Source organism: Lycorma delicatula, chromosome 4, assembly GCF_047948215.1.
Source record: "Lycorma delicatula isolate Av1 chromosome 4, ASM4794821v1, whole genome shotgun sequence".
In the NCBI taxonomy this organism is placed as follows: Eukaryota; Metazoa; Arthropoda; class Insecta; order Hemiptera; family Fulgoridae; genus Lycorma; species Lycorma delicatula.
In genome coordinates, this window is record NC_134458.1 from 7,855,168 (window position 1) to 7,880,136 (window position 24,969).

Here is a 24,969-nt window from a genome sequence, read left to right on the forward strand (position 1 = left end):
GAGATAACAGCAACAGTTTCTGAGGATATGTTTATAATCAGGTGCCATGATAAATATACTATTTCTATTATTTCAACTTATCATTATGTTAAAATAATTTTTTAAACCTAGCAGGAAACAAAACCTGAAATTAAACATCATGAAAAAATTCATCTATTATTTGTAAAATGATTCAGCTCAAACATGCCATCTGGATTTTAGATTAATTCTATCAGAAAATTCATTCAAGAGAACAAAGTAGTGAACAAACCATCTCTCGATTGACCATAAATTGAACATTATCTAACAAAATTAACTGAGCGTTATTTTTTGCAGAAAATTCTTACTAGAAGAAAGCTTAACAAAAATAATGAGTCGTTAGCTATAAGTACAGAAAAACAAGAAACAGTATATAGATGCCTGAATTGTGAGGTCGGCTTATGCCTAGACTTTTGTTTAACGGTTTATTATAAGTTACATTTTTACAGAAAAATATTGCAATTTTATTAAATATTTTTTTCAATATACTACACTGAAAGTATTACAGGCTAATACTGAAAACAGAATTATAATTAAAAGAAAAAACAAGTAATTAAAAGTATTTCATAAATTCTATAGAATAGAAATAAGAAAAACCCCGCATAGACTGGGTGAAGATGAGGAAATAAAACAGTTAAGCTCTCAAAGTATTTGATGCAAAAATTTCAAAATATTGCACTGATAAAAAATTATTATATCAAGCTACAATTTATAGTAGACTATAGTTTTTTCTACTTCACCTGCAAAATGCTTAATCACCATTAAGTGATGTTCTTCATCTCTTCTAGTGGGTAGATGACTAGTTGATATGTATAGGAAAAGCTACCAATATTTTTGTACAACATATCAAATTTATAATTTTCAACTTTCCCTATTTCAAGGGAAGCGGTGGAACATACAATTGTGGCTCCTACTTATAAATATATGAATAAATTTGAGGTACTTAAGTTTGACACAGCTAATACTGTGTTTGAAGATTTTATTTACTACAAATGTATTTATTTTTTCTAATATGATGTTACCAACAAAATAAAGAATTATTATCACCAGTAAAAAATACACTTTTAAGTAGTTTGGTCTTCTGTTCGCATTAATCACAAAAAATTTAAGTAAGTTCACAATGCAGTAAACTACAGAAACTAATTTATTGAACATGACTTTGGTAGCTGGCATTTTACCTAACTCAGACTTCATTTCCAGGATGCTACTAACTGAGATGTTCTATTACCATCAATAACAGAACATATTATAATAATGAAAATAATAATAATTTATTATTATAGTGCTATGATGCTCAATCGCAAATTCATTAAATGAGATGTTCTGTATATTTCAAAACCATTAGGCTGTATCAATATATATTTTACTTTTAACAAACATATTTTTATCAAAAATGTTTAAAAATAACTGAACTACATTGAGTACTCCTCTGTAAAAAAAAAAAATGCTTACATCTGCTAATGGATGAAAAATACAATTTTCAAATATGTTGATTTAATAATACTCTCAAAGTCAGAGCATTTTCCTATGTTGTATTTTATTAAATTATGTGAATACTTATTTAAATCTATAGCTTTCCAGTAAAACATGGTCATATTTACAATGTTCATTCCAAAAATGTTGTCATGGAATACTAGAATGAGTTTATATGTTTTCTGTATTGTTTAAAATTCAGAGATGTAAAATTTTATAACTGATGGTAGTTTATACCACAGGCTTTTGAGATAGTCGCAAAATCAATTACGTAAAATTATAAAATTTTTTCCTCTTGGGAGAAAGGATACCATAGCAAAGATCAAAGTATACACAAACACTAATTACATTACCAATATGACATCAGTTAAAAAATTCTTCAAACATCAATGAAAAGTAAACATACTTTCTAAAACAGCATCATAGATTTAGGTAATCATCTTAGATTTTCAAACTATTTTTAATAAATCTACTTTAAGGTAATATTACTCACTAATTTAACCACTGTTCTTATTTGTGAACATTTTTATTCATTTAGTTGTCTGGATGGCACAGAACTTGGTAACCACTGAGGATTGCAATACATGTCAGTATAAAAAACAGTTTATATATTATCACTCTGCCATCTATTTTCATAAATACATATATGAATGAGTATTTTAATGATGATTCATTGTAATTAATAATAATAATTTTTACACATTATTAAAAATAATAATCTGTATTCTTATGTGCAGATGTAATGGACACTTATGCGCTAAGATGACATACAAAACAGTTGAATTACTTACAGACATAATTTCTCAGCAGTTACTTACTATAATAAAACTAATATATATTTTTACACATCAAAATAACATCTCATCTAAAGATATAATACACAATCTTACTAAATTTCTGGACAACTACACAACTTTAATGAGACATTCTATTAAAACAACACATGAATAACTTTCCAATCACAATATTTTTTTAATATATTCCTTGAATTTTTATATCATAATTTAATAAGATAAATGACAAATTTGACATGTATTTTATTAGCAATTATTCAATGCAAATCCAACCATTTTTTTTAAAGTTATTCTGCAACTCTCAAGTAATATATACACAATTACAATGACCTTTATATTAAAATTTTCAGTTTATTTTTACATAAAACAATGAAAAAATTATTAAAAGAAAAACAGTCAAGTAATTATGACACATTTATACAAATTACATAATAAAGTATTATAAACAAACAATTTTATATATATGTAACTTTAAAGCAAAATATATGGCACAGTGATAAGTTTAAAAGTAATACATACACAGTAACAAATAACAAAATATCAGATTCTATCTGTTAAATTAAGCAATTTAACTACAGCAAATTAGCTGTACTACTAAACTGTTAAATTAATTTTCTTTAAAAATAATATATATATATATATATATATATATATATATATATATATATATATATATATATATGTTGTCTAAATTACAGACAAAATAAAAGAAACTATTACATTTTAAATGAACAATTTATTATTATTAATAATCACTATTTAATAATTTTTTTTAGAAGTAGTATATTATTTTTGTTTATATTAAATAATGCTGATATAAAATGTAAAATCAATCTTTTTATAAAAATAAAATAATGTTTGACTAAATATAAAAACATACATGTTTGACTTATAACATGAATATCATATGGAGAAAAGTAAATACTAATTAAATACTACATGAAGCTTCAATAACATATAATTAAATGTACTACAGGGACACAAAGTAATTTAATTAAATATACTACACTAAGTACCAAAATTAAATAAAAACTGAGTTTGAAACTATAAAAGTAATTCACCATATAAAAAAAATTATATATGTTCAATATAAAATGTACCACAAATAGAAAATAAAATGAAAATTTTTTATATTAAAATAGAAAATTGTTAAATATCACCGAAAAAAAAATTTGATCACAGTAATATATTCAACATTACATTTGATCAATTCTTAAATATCTGATAATAAGGAATTAAATCTCTGACTGAAGCCAAAATTATAAAATGAAACATTTACTCGTATATCTAGATTTTCACAGTATTGTCATCTATATGCACAAACACTTTTTTCATTCTACAAGCATGACTTGCCGACAAGTGAACATATAAAGTGTTTTAATACAAAATCTTTTTTTGACTCTAAATTATATATAAATAAAATTATATAATAAATTTTCTTTATTCCTTTGATCATATCCAGAATCTTAAAAGTTTTTGTACATTAACAAATTTGAATATATGTTATGTATGTACGGAATGAAACAGCTCTACGAAAAAACTATCAGTTATGTTAGCAATCAAATTAAATTTTTTAATATTTTAATAACCTTTGCCATTAAAGATTTATTAATCTTACTAAAAAAAAATCAGAGTTTAGGTTTTTATAATAATTTAGTGTTTTACTCGCACTGAAATCTAGCTCAAAATGTTTAAATGGATAACAAAATATATAAATAATATTAAACACCATAAGCATATAATATGTACTACAATCATTTTATTTAGATGATTCACGAAACAAAATTATTTTTGTGATGTTACAAATAATTATAAAAATGAACCGTTAAAAAAACTGTATTTTTTTGTTTTCAAGGTGTTGGTTCTTTTAGATGCATGTATTAAGTTAAAAATATCAGCAGACTCAATCAAATAATTGAAATGTATTTAAACCATGATGAAACATGATTTCATGTTGTCAATAATTTTATTTTAAACTGTATAAAGGATGTAATATTTTTAGTCGATTAAAAATATGTTATCTTTTCAGTCTACCACACTTAATTTTTTTATTCAGCATTCAAACGCTATCATCAGAGGTATTTAAAAATTTCAAACTTAAAATAAAAACAAACACGTTATTCAGTTACATGAATTTGTATATAACTTAAACACTCCTGATGACTATAAATAACAAGCATATTGCAAATAAACTGTTGAACAGGTCTCTTTAAAAGAGGATTACTATCACTTGAATAAAAATTTCCTGCAACACTTTATTTGATATAGATAATTTTCACTTATAAGCTTTACATAACTGTTTTAAGTCAAAAAAAGTTCTGTAAAAAAGTAAGAAAATAAAACAATATGCATGAGAAAACTAAAATGAACTGAAATCAACATAACTACAACCGAGGATACACAACTAAAACAAGAATTAAGATGAGCAGCATACTTTTGTAATAACCAAATGACATACAATAATAAAGAAAGATAAAAATTGGATAAAAAGCTATATCTGATGATTTATTTTTAATAAGTTCTAACACCAACATGTTAGATTATCAAATCGATAAATAAATACAGCACTCAGTAGATCATAACAGTGATAAATGTCATAGGGTATATACTAAATACAAGGTTACGACTACACAATATATAAATGTAACATTAATATTTCATAATTATATAATTTATTTTTAAATACAAATAAATGGATTTCTTTAATATAACATTTCTTTAACTTAAAAATAATCTAAATTTACCTGTCAAATATTTAATGATGTTCAAAATATTGTTTCCCAAGAAAAAAGTATTATTTAACTCTTATTTTACATACTCGTCACCAAGGTAATTATTAAGTATTTAATACAGGCTTGATCATATTTAACACTCAATAACTGTAAGCCAGTCGATGCACTGATCATGATATACACTAAATAAATAAATGCGACTCAAATCTGAATAAATAATTAATTAACAATACAATAGTTATTACACAAGCGCATTACACTACTTCTTGTCACAGTCATTTCAAAAACTCCATTGCAGCAAGAAGGTGCCAACCAGTATTGACAATGATGAAAACCTCAAGCAGATAAGTTTGGTATTTTCGTTATTTAAAATTGGCCGAGATCATCTCAATGATTTAAAACAATTTCATTTGGTATGTGAAGTACATTTATTTATAATGATAACAAAGTAACAATTTTACAATTTCATTTACTTTTTAATAAGAAGGTGCCACTTGTGGAGTCACTTCAGATTAGGCTGAAAATATGTTGTAGATTTTCTTATGGATATGAATGCATATAATTCCTTAATAAACTGACATTTGATACATATTATTAAATCAATGTATCACCTAGTTATATGAAAAAATGTAAGAATAGATTTTTCATCCTTAATAATTCATACAGTACACTTCTATATTATCATAAAAGTAAAGAAAAAAGCATACAATATATAAAGTTTTAAAGGATAGCAGCTGCTTTTACCTTATCATTTTTCAGTTTCATCACATTTTCCCACAGTAGTATTTACTCTGAGAAAAGTCTACAATATTTCTTTGGTTATGTGTAAAAAAAAAAGCACAGTGAAGAGCTCAATTTCAGTAAGGGATATGTACTGTGGAAAGAAACTATAACAAAATTAGAATGGAAAAAGGATTTTAAACATTATATCAGGCATTTTCCTTGAAAATCACATAAGGTATTAAACAAAATAATAAAAGATTTTCTATGGCAACAACTTTAACTATTTATAATTAAATAAAGAGAATTCTTCAAAAATTGATGAAAGCATTTTTACAACAGAAGCAAATTATATGATTGCCTGTGATCACTTTTATAGTATATAAGCAAGTTTTTCAAAAAAAGGAATTATAAAGTTGTAACCATAAACAGAACAAAAAATTAGCTAGCTATAAAGATGAAGCGAGATAATTATGGAAGCAAAAAAAGATTTCAATACAGAATACAATTTAAGAAAACAATGAGTATCTTCAAAATTTTAGAAAATCAAGAGAAACCCTTAATAAACAAAAATCCCCAAAAAGCATAAATATTATACAACCTGGAGTAGAATATGATTTTACTGTTAAACGGGTAAATTTCTAAAACAAAGTTACAATCATATGATCATTTCTTTTAGCTCATATCCTTCTCCAACAGCATCATCTAGAGAAGGGTGGCTTTATTCATTAAACTTTTAATAAGTGAAGCTCATAAAATAAATAATTAGATACTTATCTGATTATTTTCAAAAATGATCTTCCAACAAGTTGCAAATTCTTATAAAAAAGGTTATATCTTCTTGTAAATACTAAAAAGACTAATTTAGTTTTATACTTTTAATTTACTATTACTCCTATTAATTCATCAATAACAACTGTAACATTTAAAAAAAATATAAACAACAGGTTCTTAAATATTAACATTCTTGACACATTACTGTCAGACTAGTATGGTGACCGATTTTAACAGGCTAATACCAAGTGTTTTTTAACAAAGAAAAAAAATTGCACCTTTGTACAAACTATTCACGAATACTAACACTTTCAAATACCTAATCTTTCCTGAAAGTAAACAATTACAATGACTTTTATATACAAAATAGTATTATATGATACAAAATTAATACAATAATTTCATCTATATATTTATAAATAATCCATAGTGTATAATATATATACACATGCTTAATACAAGACTACAATTACATCAAGACACACAGCTTTTTCAGTTCAGTATCATCTAACTCATCATCCATGTCACGTATATCTGCTTGAATTGGGCCAACAGTAGTGGGCATATAATTATTTTTAGAGAGACCTTCTCTTTCATAGAACAACAAATATGCAGCCTTTGTATCTGGAGTAGCAGTTTCCTATTAATATATGAAAATACAGTATTAATATTAATAAAAAGTTTAAAAAATTCATCCCAGCAGCATAATATAATTATTTCATTAAAATCATCCATTATTTACTTACTAATTGCACTTTTTTCATCATCTCTGTTAAAAACTTCTACAGAAATGTCTCTTTTTCAGAATGTGTTCTAATAAAAAATGATTTATATTTTCAATTATTATTTTTCTAAGAGACAAAAAAATCAATTTGAAGAAACAATATCCATGAGAAAGTACTTAATGAAGCTAACAAAAAGAGCAGTAAGAGAAAAACATACAGTTTTCACAAAAAGAATATAGTATTAATATATTTTTTGATAAAAAATTATAGTAAATATTATCTGTAATTATCTGCAAAGAAAAAAAAAATAAAGAAAAAAACATCATTAATACAATGAGCTGCAATATGACTGAGCAAATTACAGTTTGACTTCTGAATTCAAACAACTAATTTTGATTTTAGAATTTAAATATAACTTTTTATTTACTAAATTCATATAATCTGTTCAACTTTGTTGAAACATATTATTAAACATTTCATGGACAACATAAGATTTGATATCTATTTTCTTACTGTGATTGCCTGAACATTATTGAGAATCACTTTATGAAATGGCAAATTCTTCTGCGATATACTTATTTTGTTGGAGTCACTTTTAACTGGATTTATCATATATTTTGTCAACAATTTTATACATGTTTTAGACAATATTTCAATAATTATATATGCATTCAACAATAATTTTAGCACATGCATGTAAAAAAAGATTTGTTAAATACATATTACACAAAATAAAAAAAAGTCTACACAAAACAAATCAAGAGCCTCAAAACAAAAATCTGAACATTAACAATTTACTTGACTATAGAGAACACTGCATACAATTTCATACTGCAATTGGATTGAACCTATAAGTTTACTTCTGTAGGAAATACAAGCATACTGAACAATCACAGTGGATTCAGAGATGCACATGCAAGATTTTACTTTGCATAGAATGCAATTTTTGAGTCATCTTTTCTCAAGTTTTTTATGAGTTCAATAGCTACTTTTTGTAGTATTTTTCCACAAGTTCAACCCCTGTAAATTCACTAATTTTATCAAGTAATCGACAAATTACTTCATGGATAGCTGAAGATAACATGTCTTATAGATAACTGAAGAAAACATGCTATAGACAAGACATGAATTATTGTCTGTAGTCATCGTAATTGTGTTAGGTGGCAGAAAAATAATTCTAATATAGTGTATTCAGTGACAACAGTTGAAAGACAGGGGGAGTCTTCAATAATCAGAAACATTTTAGCAGAAATATTATATTCAGTGTCTTTTTTACAAGGAGAAAATGTAGACAGCAAAATCTGGTTTTTATCTATGTTTTCAATTTGAGCGCAGAATTATGGGAAGAGAAGTTATATGGTAGCCTTTTAGGGCCCAAGATTTTCCAGAATGATATAATAGAAGTGGATTACTAATTTCAAATCTCTTTTGGGGTTACTAATCAGTAACAAAACTGGACAGCCTTTGAATACTTTGTCTTCTTCTTTTTTTAAAAGGATATAAATATGTGAAGGTGGTCTTTTTCAAAATAAACTTGTCTCATTAATATTTACTATTTGTAGGCTTGAATAGCTTGTCAATAATTACTTTTCTCAGTTAGTCTGGAAATATTTTAGCACTCTCAATACCAGACAAACTCACCAGTAAACTTTAAAATATAAAATTACTAATTTTTTAATCTTTCAAACCACCTATAACTGCTTCTGAATCTTTCTGAACTGTTAAAGTTTATTATCTTCACTGTGACTTTATCTTTCTTAATGTTTAAATAAGAAAGCAGTCTTTTGCTGAATATTTAAATAACTCAACAGAATGTTTATTTTGATTATGACTACCATCCACTGCATCAACATTTTTTCAAGTATAAATTTCATCTTAACATATCCAAGTCACAATTGGTAATTAATTTAATAAATTATATCCGCCTATGTGAACTTTCTACATGGTATTTACTTACTTCTAATGTGTTTTGGAACTCTGTTCCATCCTCAGAAAATCACTCACTGGAGGTCTGTCATCACATCAAGATAAAATGGAAAACAAAAAACCAACACATACGTATACACACAAAGTCATAACAATTAACAACATATAAAACCATGCACAAATGAATTGTAAGCACACAGTCACCCAAATAAAGCAACTGAAGAACTCATGCAGTGCAGCCACTGCTACTGCCTGCTGCCATCCTCTGACTTCATTGATGTATCGAATATTTTTATACAAGCCAGACAAGAAGACATTTTATAAAACGTTTCAAAGAACATCTGCCTAACCACAATGATGTTTCTAATAAATCTAATTACACGTGCAACGTTACAAATTGCAGTCATATGTACTGTGATTTTAAAACCAATTTCCTACCACTGCATATATGTAAGAAAGATACATGAAAATCTGTGGTACATAGATATATGTGGAAAGGTACATAGTACGAAAGATACATGGATACACTCAAGGGATATGAGATTTAAAAAGCACATAAAAATAGTCCAATTCATGAAATGAATGATTTTTCAAACTTCCAGTTCAATTCGATTCACAATATGGCAATAAAATCAAAGGATAGCAGCAAGCAGTAACAGTGGCTGCACTGCATGATTCTTCAGTCGCTCCACGAGGATGATAGTGTTCATATGTCAAATTTGTGCACGTTTTATGTGCTGTTGATTGTGTATGACTTTGTGTGCATATGTATGTATTTGTTTTTAATTTTTTATTTTATCTTGATCTGATGATCTCCAGTGAGTGATTTTTTTCAGTTTTCAAACATTGACTTTCTGGCCTGTGAAAAAAAATTTAATTTTACACCACTAATAATCAATTCAGAAATTTAAAAAAATGTTCTCTTTATTAAAAAAATATTACAAAGACAGTCAATGCAGTCAAATGTCTAACTGTTTGCCCTCTTCAGGATAACTTCTAATTTTATACTCTATGTTAATTCTCACCTATTTTATTTTGTTTTACAATAACTAAATAAAACCTTTTCCATTTCAGGGCCTGTCATCACAGAGGAAAGTTAAATCAAAAGACAGTAATATCAGAACCAAACATTCACGCGACTATCAAACACTTTCAGCAGTTTTTGTTTTTTTGTTATCACTCATTTGATTTATTTGATTTTTTTTTCAGTCTCTTATGTTCTGGACCAATCTTTTAACTTTAACATAATTAATAAATCCTATATCTTCAGTTATTGTATTGTGAACTGTAATCTTTGTTTTCCTGGGCAGTTTTTACCTTCTAAACAACCTTCTATAACCACATTAACTGAACTTAGATGTCTTAACATATAGACTATTGACCTAGTTCATCACTTTACAAGATTCTGCCAATATGTTTCATATACTTGTATTAAGACCACATTCTGTGCTTTATCAACCACCTAATCTTAAAGATCCTCTTGTAATACTATGAGATCTCTAAGAGATCTAAAGATCTCTATTATTTTCCTTTCTGATATTTCTACAGTTTGCGTTTCACTATCATTAAGTCCTAAATTCCACATAAATACGATGGTAAACCAAATATAAATGGGATTTATTTTTAAAAATATTTATTTATTGAAAAATAAAAGGCAAATATAATTTATTTTTCTACATAGTTTCCTGCTTTAGAAATACATTTTCCCAGCAAGAAGGAAGGTTTTTTATCACAGCATCGTAGAATAAAGCTGGTTGCATCAGGAGCCAATTGCGCACGAATCCCTCCATGCCCTTGTCATCTTCAAATCGTTGCCCTCGTAGAGCTTCTTTAAGTGGCCCAAAGAAATAAAAATCGCAGGGCGAAAGGTGCGGGCTGTAGGGAGGATGATCAAGTTGGGTCCAGTGCGTTTCTTCTAGTTTTGAGACCGTTACAACTGCAGTATGGGGCCTGGCACTGTCATGGAGGAGGATGGTCTCTTGAATCGATTGGTCTTGTCTTTTGTGGCGATATGCAGCTCTCACCTCATTCAACTGCTTGCAATAGTACGCAGCAATGATTGTGCATTGCTTATATAAAAAATCAATGAGTAAAATGCCTCGCTGGTCGAAAAAAATGGTTGAAAGAACCTTGCCAGCTGACAATTGAGTCATGGCTTTCACTGAGGCATGAAAGCCAAATCTCCCCTTTCCTCCGCCACTCCATACTGGCTTGTTTTGACTGAGGAGTGTAATAGTGGACCCACGTTTCGTTACAGGTGATGATCCGACTCAAAAATGCATCACCTTTTTTCACAAACCTTGCTGTAAGCCTCTGACAGACCTCCAAACGTCTCAAATTCTGATCTGCAGTTAAAAGGTGAGGGACACATCTGGCACACACTTTACGAAACTGTAGGTCGTTTGTGACGATTGCTTGACAGCTCCCATAACTTATTCCGATCTGTTCTGCAATTTTGGATACTCTCACTTGTCTATCGTCTTCAAGAATGTCTGAAACCATGTGAATGTTTTCGTCTGTAATGCTGGTTCGAGGACGGTGATCATGTTCCTGATTTTCCACTTGTTCTTATCCTTCCTTGAACGCCTTATGTCAGGCAAACACACGAGTCCTTAAAAATGTTTGGTCCCTGAACTGTGCAGTCAATCTCTGGAAAATGTCTGTCGCCTGAACTCCTTCCAAGCAAGAAATTTTATAATTATGAATTGTGCAGTGGAGGAGTGCATCTGTTGCTCTGACATCGTGAGCGTTACTGACGAATCGGTTGGGAGTGTGGAATGGCTGGCTTTCCCCACTTCTAATGACCCCATCCAAGCATACTAAAAGCACAGACCCAGTCCTACCAACCGTAGATGCTCAGGAACAAAAATCTTGTTTATAATTGATTTACCCTTGTATTTTCATGAATTTCTTTCTGTTTCTTAGATCTACATTTGATACTACATATAGAAATACTTTTTTGCATGTGACCTTTTCTTGCTTCTACAAAGGAATATCATAGTACATCAAAAATTTCTCATTCATAAAATGAACACTAGATGATGTAATTAAATATGACTCAACATAGTAATTACCAGTAGAATGAGTGTCTAGAAGTGTTATTACACTGTAGGCTAATATTTGCTTTCAATTTGGGATGTTGATGTTATTTTTTTAATTTTAGATTTCTTTTTAATAATGTGAAAATAGGTCTCATTTTATACCTCAATCAATTATTAAGATATTTAATTGTACTTCAAAGATTTAGTAACAAGTGACTTATTAAAAACTTAAAACCCCCCCCCTCTTTTCCTACTTTCTGAGACTTGATTTTACACCCAATGTAGAATCTCCTAAACAATTTCCAATTTACTTACTCATATTATCCATTCATTTCTCGTATTCTTGCTCAATTAGAAGTTTTTTTAATATTATTGATTTTCCAAGGGATTTTAACTTCAATAAGATAAAGTTACTTTTAAAAAATAAATTCATTTTGAGTGTCTTATAATATTAGATATTGATTATTTAAAATTAAATCTCCAATGGTAAGAAATACAGATATTCAACATATAAATATTTATAATATTTAAATGTGTCAAAATTATATATGCTGACAACAAAATTTAAAGCTTTTTCAAAAGATGAACATCTCATATGACAGCTGAGCTAATACAGAAACATAAAAATTAAGAGAATATAAATATAAATGTTCTAGAATACTGTTTAAATCAAAACTTTTACTGTTCATTCAATAATATACTTTTTTTTTTCAAAAATGCTGTTTACTTCCTTAGACAATTTACTAATTTAACTACAGTATATATCAATATTTTTAAACAGAGAATTTTCTGGGTGCTGCTTCTTACACTTCTTTTAAGAATCTAAATAAAAATTAACATTCATTTTTGTTTAATACAACCTGCACATATAATTATAAATATTATTTACATCTTTTCAAACCACTTCATAAGTAAATAACTTAAATTAACAGATTATTAAAATTACCTTAATAGAAGAATCATTATAAATATACCACTTCCCATTTGGATTCAAAGCATAGGCAATATAATGACCTGTTCCAAGAAATCCATGGTGAGACTGGAACATATACAAATTGAAGTGAAAATCATAGTTTTTAATATGAATTAAAAATAAACAAAAAAATTAAAACTACAAATTAAAATAATTAATAACAACAAAATTTAGTAGTTCCTAGTACAGATAAACCAATTTATTAATTATAATTTATAAATGTCTGATTATGTTGTGTGAACAAAGTCAAGAATGATCAGTTGACTTTTCAGCTAAATTTCGGAATAGAACTTTTTATAAAAAATTACATATCTGTCATTTACTTTATAATATAAATTTTCCCCTAGAATTAGGGAAAAATAGAATACAAATTTGTAATAGAATACAAATAAAACATTTCACTAAATCATTACATCAAGTTGAAATAAGATTCTGATGAGTATCACTGGAGTAATAGGGGGGGAAAATTAATGAAAAACACAGCTTGCCAGAGAGAATATCAAAATAGGTAGTATTTTGGTTAATTTATTGCATTGGTGTTATTATTTTAGTAGATAAAAATTAAGATACAAAAATAAATGAACTGACATAATCCCTTTCAATTTGATACATAATATTATACTGAAACAATTTTTGTATTAATAGTGAAATTTCATTTTTATAATTCTGTTAGATTTAAACAAAAAAATAATCCATAATAAAAGTTTATGTTTATGCCTACAGCCCTCTCAACACATATTAAATCTAAAGTGTTCCACTCATACACTAAATCTGACATAGTGTTATGTTAAAAAAAATGCTATTAAAAGAACATTTAATATCAAGAAAAATATAATTTTATGCTATAAATAATGTGAGCCAATCACACACAAAATTTAAAAAACAGAGTTACATGGCAATACACATGCATTTTCAATGTAAGAATAGTGGCCAGTAAGCAACACATTCACATGGCAGATGAACAGTTAATTACAGTTAATAGAATTTTTAAAAGATTTACACAACACTTACCAGAACAGCATATAGTCTGTATCTAAGGTCAAATGGATCTTTTCCTTCGACCAACTGATGTTGATGAAAATCTTTAAGTACATAGTCTGAAATACAAAAAAAAATTACAATAATGATAAAAAAGTACACAATATGAAAGGACAACTTACTGTGATCATTAATAAACTGCTACTTAAATTTTTCAGCATAAAAGGCTGGTTTAACCTACAAGCACTTCAACCATTAGTCTGCAATTTTCTACAGTACCCATAGCGGCTCTGATCAGAATTTATATAGGGAACCCATAAGAAAGAGTTCCTGATTAGAACCATAGATAGAGCTGCCTCACAGAGTCCCAATAAAGTAGATTTTCTCTTAAAAATACACCAGGGGATAGGTGGCTTATCAACTTCTATGGTATTTAACTGGGTAGAGATAAAAATAGGGTAACAGGAAAGTAAAGCAATGGACAATGAACAACTGAAGGATATCGCTGATGAAGACAGACTAGTATTTGCAATAAAATTACTACTTTGTAAAGCTACAAGCTTTCTACTAACTATAAAAGTATATGAAATTAGCATTTTCCTGTTTAAATATGTAAGAAATGATCAGCCTTTAAAACAATTTTGAAGTTAAAAGCTACTGGTGCACAGAATACATCATGATACTTCTTTGCCTTACTGATTTGGCTACAGGAAAGCTATATTGAAGTGGTCTCAATTTTGAAGAATGAAAAGTAAAATTAGTGAAACTGTTATATTTTTGAAAACTTAAAGGGCAAAATTATAGCATTACAAATAAAAATTAATCTTCAATTGAAAAAAATACTCACTGCATCAACAAAACAATTCTAGTAGCATCAAACTATTTATGTCATTAATGACAGAAATGTCAGTTCTGGTATACCTTGAACTTTGGCCCCATGATGTCACACTACATACTGATCACGAGAAAAATGACTTCACTCCCGAGGTCAATAGTAAAGGTTACAAAAAATCAAGGTCACCAAAAATTGTTTTCAAGGTCATGCCAAATTCAAGGTCAGTCCTTTCAAAATTTTAACTGCCATTTCTTGGTAACAGATGGGAGTAGCGCAATGAGTCTGTTGTGATCAGGATGATATAATCTATCTTTTTTAGGGAAAAGGAGAAAGAGGTTTTCAGGTTGGAGCATGTGCATGCATCAGTGCTGCTGCACGAGTTAAGTTTGTGTGCGTGTGCATGTATGTGGGTTGGGCACACAAGGTTGATGGTATTGCATCACACTTATTTCATTTTGGAGATATTGCATGGCTTTCCTGCTGGCCTGATGTACCAACATACGATTTTTTCCTGTGACCATCTGAAAGAGGTTTATGCCAACCACCTCACACTATATATAGGAACTGAAAGATTTCATCGCAGCAGAAATTCATGCAATTCCAGTGAATCAGGTGAAGAAAGTCATGTACAATATGCAGAGATGTGTCTTGCCGCTAATGGTGGTCACTTGCATGATGCTATCTTTAAAACATGAGTTGAAAACTAAATGTTTGTCTGTTCATTATAATGGTTACATAGTTAGTATTTTGTTTGCGATTAAAGTGTTCGTTTTTAAGTTTTAAATTGTCTAATCTTGGCTACTCCACCCTGTAATATTTTCTTTCTTACTTAAATTACAACTCACCATTTGAGATTCCTGATTTTTCATCCACAGTTTCATCTCTCTTCTTGACTTCTCTACAGATGAAAAAAAAACAACTTTACTGATGACAATATAGTGTGTTATTAAATATTTTAATATACACATTACATGAAATTTCAAAATTGCAGAAATAACTATTACAGTGAATGAATAATTAAGCAAAAGATACCTATCTAAACTGATAAGACCTCTATTTATTTCTATTTTAATATTACAAAATAATTACTTCAGGATGAAACTTAAACTTGGTATATTATGTTGCTTATTTTTATATTTAATATTATAGTAATATTTATTTGAAATTTGAATTTTTGTTTATCTGTATAACAAAATATAATTTATGAAAAGCATATATATTAATGGATTTTTATCATGTTAAAAATAATACTTCTTACAATGGTAATATTTTGAAAAACTCTAAAATTATATTTTTCTTACATCTAATTAAAAAAAATAATAGTAGTAGTAATAATTAAAAAACAAAACTTTAGATTTTTACCAGCTTTTTAGCAAAAAAAGAAATACAGATTACAGATTCTGTAATGTACATAAATTACCTATATATCAACATTACTTCTCGTAAGAGTCACCAACTAACTACATTCAGTCACTTATTGTACCATATCAGCTTTTACACAACATAACAATTTTCTGTTAAGTTCTTCTGTTGTGTTTTTAATAGTAAAAGTTAATTTTTTATTTATTTTATAGACTTTATTACATTAGTTTTCTCAGAATTAAATTTTCTACAAGTTTTTATAATGAAATTTACACATTTATTAGTCATTTAACAAAGTTATTGTACTTCAAACCTAAAAAAACATGTTTTAATCACAAAGTTTTTTTGTTTTACATTGGACATCATGAAAACTATCAGAGATACAGTTCTGGGACCCCTTATATAATGCCCTAAAAATTTTAGTATGACCTCAATTCATTAGGGGAACTGAAATCAAGGCAAAATGTTTGCTAGCTGTAACTCGATAAGAAAGGCGTTTTCAAACATACATGAACTTTTTTTCTTATTTCAAATTGTTTCCCTTTCCTCTTGAATCATCGGTGTTTTTATGAATATAATTATATTTCTTGAACAACAATAATAAAAATAGAATCAAAAGTTTTAATTTTCATTCACAAATACTATAAAAAGCCTGCCTTAAAATTTAGGGAATGCAATTTAACATACTGTATGACTTGCTTTTTTGTGGTTCACAAAACTATTAAAACAATAAACTGTGCTAAAATCAAATAAAGAAAGGACAGTTTTATTTTGAGCATGTATCTTGAACTTTGACCTTACAATTTATTATTATCATGCACATTTCATTATTTGTCACTTTTTTTGCTGTTTAGCCTACGGGAATCACCATCAGGTATTACTTCAGAGGATGAATGAAGTATAGTCTTGTACAGTCTCAGGTCGACCATTTCTGAGATGTGTGATTAATTGAAACCCAACCACCAAAGAACAGCGGTATCCATGATCTAGTATTCAAATCCGTATAGAAGTAACTGCCTTTACTAGGATTTGAACATTGGCACTCTCAACTTCAAAATCAGCTGATTTGCGAAGACGTGCTCACCACTAGACCAACCCAATGGGTCTCATTATTTGCAACTATGAACAATTTTTGTTTTGAAATTTATAAATGTAATAAATAATATATGTAATTAATTTGGTGTTTCATTTTGTTGATAAAATCATTTAAAGCAAATCAGGAACACTAATATATGTTATCAAAATTTTTAATGAGTGACTAATTAGTCTCACAAGAAGTAAAAATATACAAAAATGCTACTTTAATCTTGTCACTAATCAGCTTCATAACTAAAAAAATTGTTCTGAAAATATTTTCAGATCTAAAACATATTCAAATGAAAATTCTAAACTGGAACTTCTATAAAAAGCACTTAAGATTTCTTTTATTAAAAATTATGACATTACTTTGGATGTCAACCTGTGTTAAGGAATTTCTTTCAACTATCAATAGTTCATACATAAAATGATAATTTGAATAAAAACTGAGTTAAAAGAAAATAAAAGTTTCATTTTCACGGTATTATCAAACATTAACACTTATCTTAAATTTGTACCGCTATGTTATAATTTAAAAACTTACAAATTTCTTCTATGTCTAAGTACGGTTTCTTTTGGTGCAGTCGCCAGGTATGGTGTTGGATCAAAATCTTCAAGAGGTACATTTACTACTTTTTGAGATTTCACCCATCTGTTATTTACAAACTGAAATCTCTTCAAATGTATTATCTAAAAACAAAAAACTAATAAATAACAATAATACAGCATAATAATAAACACAGCACAGTGAAAGAATTCTAGAGGAGAAAAAGGGAAAATCAGAACAGGGGGAATTAAAATGATATTTGTGTGGTCCTCTGCAGACCTGTTTCAAGAAAAAAAAAAGAAAAAAAAGGAACTAACAGCAGTTAAAGATACATTAAAACAAAACTAATGTAACTAAATAAGAAAAGGGGTTTTCAAAGTAAAACCAATCATATATATTCCAGGAGAAATAAAATGGAAAATCCTACTTAAAAAAAAACCAGTAAAGGAATTTTTTTTTTTTTGTCATCATACAAACCAATAATGCCACATATGAACTAGAATTAACCACAGCACAACATTACCTCCAGTTTATACATTTTGTTTCTTTTGGGGCAAAATGCTTATGTAAGTATCTCACCGGATAGAAAATTAACTTTGAAGTAAAAACAAGATTTTATTTTCTTTAACTGCATTAAAAAAGTAAATTAATGGCTAACAACATCAGTTTTAACTGCATAAATCAAAGTAAAAATATTTTCTCTACTTATTAACTGACGCAATATCACATTTTACACATCTTTTTACAAAAATGTATAACAAGAGGATTAATGCATATTTATCAAGGTAAACATCTGTATTGCTATGAAACTAGCAATAAAAAAGAAACAATTTTAAAATATAAATGAAAAGTTGAAAAGCTTACCATGATAGGAGGTAATCTAAATATCTGCAATTTTTTAGTGGCCAACTGGAATTCTTTACACTTTGGACAATTATATTTTTCATCATCAGTTAAGACTTCATCCTTCGTGAACGCCTCCATACAATAATCCAGATTTATAGGTTCGTTTTGCTGCGCAAGTGTTGTCATAACAGATGGATGATTTTCTATTGTCTGATAAAATAAAAAGTGTGTTTATCCATTTAAGAATACAATTTAATACTTCACAAAATAATAAAGCAATATCCTAATATTACAGCATAAATACTAATATCAGTTGGCTACGATAAGCGCTACAATACAATCAACTTCCTCGTAAAACTGATTTCTAAGTACTAAAACTTAGTTTCATTAAAGATATTACAAAATTAAAAATTTACAAAATTAAAGAGGGTCTATGGAAAATATGTGTTGAAATTAATTATATTTACAGTAACAAATAATGCAAATTTTAAGGAAACTGAAAGGAAATTTAAGAGAACAAAACATAAACTTTTTAAAATACGAAAGATATTTTATACAACAGAAGTCTAGACTACTGAAGAGTCTTTAACTTCTAGCCTTTTACTGGTAGTTCAAAATTGTGTGCACAAAAAAAAATAATTTTTTTTTGTTGTATTTTTAATACAATATTTTTGTTTTGTTTTTATAATCTGTTGCTTTAACAGAAAAATTCAACAAAAGTAATTTTAACACTGTTAATTATAATATAATGATATATTTGCCTCCTCTATGAATCATGAGACCTTGCCCGTTGGTGAGGGGGCTTGAGTGCTCAGTGATACAGAGTAGCTGGACCGAAGGTGCAACCATATCGGAGAGGTATCTGTTGAGAGCCAGACTAAGGAATGATTCCTGAAAGAGGGCAGCAGCTCTTTCAGTAGTTGTTAGGGGTGTGAGTCAGGATGACTTAAACGGCCATATCAACATCACTCGGTCCTCTGAGTACTGCGCAGCTTAAAGCAATGGAAAACTACAGCTGCTTTTTTTCCAAGAAAATGTGGCTCTCTGCATTTTCATATAGCAATGATGGAGGCGCCTTCCTTGGTAAAATATTCCGGAGGTAAACTAGTCCCTCGTTCGGATCTCCGGGTGGGGACTACTAAGGAAGGGGTCACCAGAAAATTAAAAAATAACATTCTACGAGTCGGAGCGTGGAATGTTAGAAGTTTAAAAAAGGTTGGTAGGCTAGAAAATTTAAAAAGGGAAATGGATAGGATAAATGTGGATGTAGTAGGAATTAGTGAGGTTCGGTGGGAAGAGGAAGGCGACTTTTGGTCAGGTGATTTTAGAATAATTAACTCAGCTTCAAATAATGGGCAGGCAGGAGTAGGTTTCATAATGAACAAGAAGATAGGGAAGAGAGTAGAGTATTTCTAAACGCATAGCGATAGAATCATTGTAATAAGGATAAAATCAAGACCTAAACTGACAACGATTGTTAATGTCTATATGCCTACAAGCACCCATGATGATGATGAGGTAGAGTGTGTATACGAAGAGATTGATGAAGCAATTAAACACGTAAAAGGAGATGAAAATTTAATAATAGTTGGAGATTGGAATGCAAGCATTGGAAAAGGCAAGGAAGGAAATATAGTGGGTGAATACGGGCTGGGCAAAAGGAATGAAAGAGGGGACAGACTTATAGAGTTTTGCACAAAGTATAATTTAGTAATTGCCAACACCCAATTTAAAAATCATAATAGAAGAATATACACTTGGAAAAAGCCAGGCGATACTGCAAGGTATCAGATAGATTATATCATGGTTAAGCAAAGATTTAGAAATCAACTTGTTGACTGCAAAACTTACCCTGGAGCAGACATTGATAGCGACCATAATTTGGTGATAATGAAATGTAGATTGGGGTTTAAAAACCTGAAGAAAAGGTGTCAGATGAATCGGTGGAATTTAGAGAAGCTTGAGGAAGAGGAGGTAAAGAAGATTTTTGAGGAGGACATCGCAAGAGGTCTGGGTAAAAAAGATAAGGTAAAAAATGTAGAAGAAGAATGGGAGAATGTTAAAAACGAAATTCTTAAATCCGCAGAAGCGAACTTAGGCGGAACAAAGAGAACTGGTAGAAAACCTTGGGTTTCAGACGATATATTGCAGCTGATGGATGAACGTAAAAAAATATAAGAATGCTAGTGATGAAGAAAGTAAAAGGAACTATCGACAATTAAGAAATGCTATAAACAGGAAGTGCAAACTAGCGAAAGAAGAGTGGATTAAAGAAAAGTGTTCAGAAGTGGAAAGAGAAATGAACATTGGTAAAATAGACTTTCATAATATTTATGAAAAAGGGGAAGTTCCGTCAGACTTCAAAAAAAGTGTTATAGTCATGATACCAAAGAAAGCAGAGGCAGATAAATGTGAAGAATACAAATGTGAAAATTTGCAAGAACAAAATGAAAGTAATGAAATGTAGTCGAAATAAAGTAGATTGACTGCTGAATATAAAAATAGGATGAGAAAAGACTATGGAGGTAGAAGAATTTTGTTATTTGGGAAGTAGAATTACTAAAGATGGACGAAGCAGGAGCGATATAAAATGCCAAATAGCACAGGTGAAATGAGCTTTCAGCCAGAAATATAATTTGCTTACATGAAAAATTAATTTAAACAGGAAAACATTTTTGAAAGTATATGTTTGGAACTTACCTCTATATGGAGGTGAAACTTGGACAATTGTAGTACTGAAAAGAAAAGATTAGAAGCTTTTGAAATGCGGTGCTATAGGAGAATGTTAAAAATAAAAATCAGATGGGTGGGTAAAGTGACAAATGAATAGGTGTTGTGGCAAATCGATGAAGAAAGAAGCATTTGGAAAAATGTAGCTAAAAGAAGAGACAGACTTATAAGCCACATTCTTAAGGCATCCTGAAATAGTCGCTTTAATATTGGAGGGACAGGTAGATGGAAAAAATTGTGCTGGCAAGCAACGTTTGGAATATGTAAAACAAATTGTTAGGGATGTAGGATATGGGGGTCTGTCGAAATGAAACGACTGGCACTAGATAGGGAATCTTGGAGAGCTGCATCAAACCAATCAAATGACTGAAGACAAAAAAATATAAAAATGAATTATTTATATCGATTTAAACCTTGAAGTGTCCTCTTTAATTTGATATATCATTTGTAGCATCTGCTTGAATATCTTAAAAGGTAACTTACATACTTACATAAAAAGTGTAAAAAAAGAAATTAACTTACACAAATTTTATGATTTTTTTTAATCTCGGTTAATTTTCTTTAGTATGGATAATAAAAATGCAGTGTCAGATATGATATGGTGGTTTAGAATATAATATAAGCACAGATTAGAACCGGTTATGTTCTGTATTCAAAACAAGTAATTACATCTGTATACTGATATGCTATTAATTAAAGGTTTATTGAACATTGTAAACTACTGTCTTTACGAGCTGCCAAATAAGTACAGATATGTAAAATGACATGGAATATAATTAGAAAGAAGGTATTACTTAAAAATATGATATTGACAGTATAAGTTTTACAGTTATAATTATAAAATGGTGTCAGTAGTTTTTTCTAGTTTAATAAGACTGTGTACATGCTACTAGAGGTCTTAAATTCCAGTAAAGTACATGAGATATTACATATATTTAATTAAATTATTTAAAAAATTAATACAAGTACTTAAAAAAATAGAAGACAGATAATTAAAGTAATTATGATAGTACATAGAACTGAGTAAGCAACCGATTAAGTGAAAAAAGTTATTTAAAATGAGTTCCTTAAAGTGTATTTAAGTGTATTAAACAGTAATAACATAAACATTGTGCAAATAAAATAGTAAATTAATAGAATCAAATGTAACTTTAAAAAATTGACTATTGAGCTTACCGTTAATTCTTATTGTTCAAATATATCTTTTTTTTGTCTTCAGTCATTTGACTGGTTTGATGCAGCTCTCCAAGATTCCCTATCTAGTGCTAGTCGTTTCATTTCAGTATACCCTCTACATCCTACATCCCTAACAATTTGTTTTACATATTCCAAATGTGGCCTGCCTACACAATTTTTCCCTTCTACCTGTCCTTCCAGTATTAAAGCGACTATTCCAGGATGCCTTAGTATGTGGCCTATAAGTCTGTCTCTTCTTTTAACTATATTTTTCCAAATGCTTCTTTCTTCATCTATTTGCCGCAATACCTCTTCATTTGTCACTTTATCCATCCATCTGATTTTTAACATTCTCCTATAGCACCACATTTCAAAAGCTTCTAATCTTTTCTTCTCAGATACTCCAATTGTCCAAGCTTCACTTCCATATAAAGCAACACTCCAAACATATACTTTAAAAAATGCTTTTCTGTTTAAATTAATTTTTCATATAAGCAAATTATATTTCTGACTGAAAGCTTGTTTCACCTGTGCTATTTGGCATTTTATATCGCTTCTGCTTAGTCCGTCTTTAGTAATTCTACTTTCCAAATAACAAAATTCTTCTACCTCCATAGTCTTTTCACACCCTATTTTTATATTCAGCAGTCAATCTACTTTATTTCGACTACATTTCATTACTTTCATTTTGTTCTTGCAAATTTTCATGTGATAGTTCATGCATACGACTTCATCCATGTCATTCATTGTTTCTTCTAAATCTTTTTTACTCTTGGATAGAATTTCTATATCATCAGCAAATCGTAGCATATTTATCTTTTCATATTGCACTATTACCTCAGAAATAAACTGTTCATTCACAATATTAACTGCTAGTTCTATGTAAAGATTAAAAAGTAACGGGGATAGGAAACATCATTGTCTGACTCCCTTTCTTATTGCTGATTCTTTCTTATGCTCTTCGATTATTACTGTTGCAGTTTGGTTCCTGTAAATGTTAGCAATTCTTCTATTTCTATAGTTGAACCCTAAATTTTTTTAAATGCTGAACATTTTATTCCAGTCCACATTATCAAATGACTTTTCTAAGCCTATAAATGCCACGTATATTGGTTTATTTTCTTTAATCTTTGTTCTACTACTAATCTGAGTGCTAAAATTGCTTCCCTTGTCACTATCATTTTCCTCAAACTAAATTGGTCTACTTCTAGCACATCTTCCACTCTCCTCTCAATTCTTCTGTATAGAATTCTAGTTAAAATTTTTGATGCATGAGTAGTTAAGCTAATTGTTCTGTATTCTTCACATTTATCTGCTCCTGCTTTTTTGGTATTATGACAATAACACTCATTTTCAAGGCTGATAGAACTTTCCCTTTTTTGTAAATATTGCACACCAGTTTGTGTAATCTATCTATTGCATCCTCACCTGCACTGCACAGTAATTCTACAGGTATCCTGCTATCCCAGGAGCCTTTCTCCCATTCAAATCCTTTAATGCTCTATTAAATTCAGATCTCAGTATTGTGTCTCCCTTTTCATCCTCTTCAACTTTCTCTTCTTCCTGTGTAATACTAGTTTCTAATTCATTTCCTCCATATAACTCTTCAATATATTCCACCCACCTCTCAACATTTTCTTTCGTATTATACATCAGTGTACCATCTTCATTTAATACATTATTAGATTTTAACTTGTATACCACAAAATTTTCCTAACTTTCCTGTATGCCCTTGTCTATTTTAGCGATGATCATTTCTCTTTCCACTACTGAGCACTTTTCTTTAATCCACTCTTCTTTCACTAATTTGCACTTCCTGTTTATATTATTTCTTAACTGTCGATAGCTCCTTTTACCTTCTTCATCACTAGCATTCTTATACTTTCTATGTTCACCCATTAGGTTACCATTTTTATCTTATTAATAAATAAAATAAATAAATAAAATAAAAGCTGAAATATGATAAATTTGGCTAGAATTTATAAGACATTAAAATAAATGACTAGAAGGAGATTCATAAAAATGACTAGCACTCAGGTTTATTTAGAATTTTTAGAGAAATAATTCAGTAATTTTTTAACTTTACAAAAGTTTTGCATGAATTGTCAGGAGTAGGTGGTATTTTATTTTTATTTCATATTGTTATATATTACTCTATTTTATTTGAAAAACTAATAAATAAATAAATAAATTTTTCTCCTGACTGTGATAGGCTTAGAGTGAATCAACCACAGCAGGTACA

General features: G+C 28.9%; 1 protein-coding gene across 4 annotated transcripts in view; it reads right to left on the bottom strand.

Annotated features, from left to right (window-relative positions):
- Window positions 1-3,085: 3,085 nt before the first annotated feature.
- The window catches only part of Usp32 (Ubiquitin specific protease 32), a 138,205-nt gene continuing 116,321 nt past the window's right edge, over window positions 3,086-24,969 (bottom strand). For 3 of the 4 annotated variants that reach the window (XM_075362252.1, XM_075362251.1, XM_075362250.1), the window contains 6 exons: window positions 18,840-19,031; window positions 17,973-18,118; window positions 15,835-15,887; window positions 14,188-14,273; window positions 13,150-13,242; window positions 3,086-7,151 (listed from right to left, as the gene is read on the bottom strand). In XM_075362252.1, coding sequence (XP_075218367.1) covers window positions 6,981-7,151; window positions 13,150-13,242; window positions 14,188-14,273; window positions 15,835-15,887; window positions 17,973-18,118; window positions 18,840-19,031 — 741 coding nt within the window. In that variant the 3' untranslated portion in view covers window positions 3,086-6,980. Of the gene's footprint in view, window positions 7,152-9,193; window positions 10,022-13,149; window positions 13,243-14,187; window positions 14,274-15,834; window positions 15,888-17,972; window positions 18,119-18,839; window positions 19,032-24,969 lie in introns of all 4 variants that reach the window. The other variant, XR_012756017.1, reaches the window with a different exon arrangement.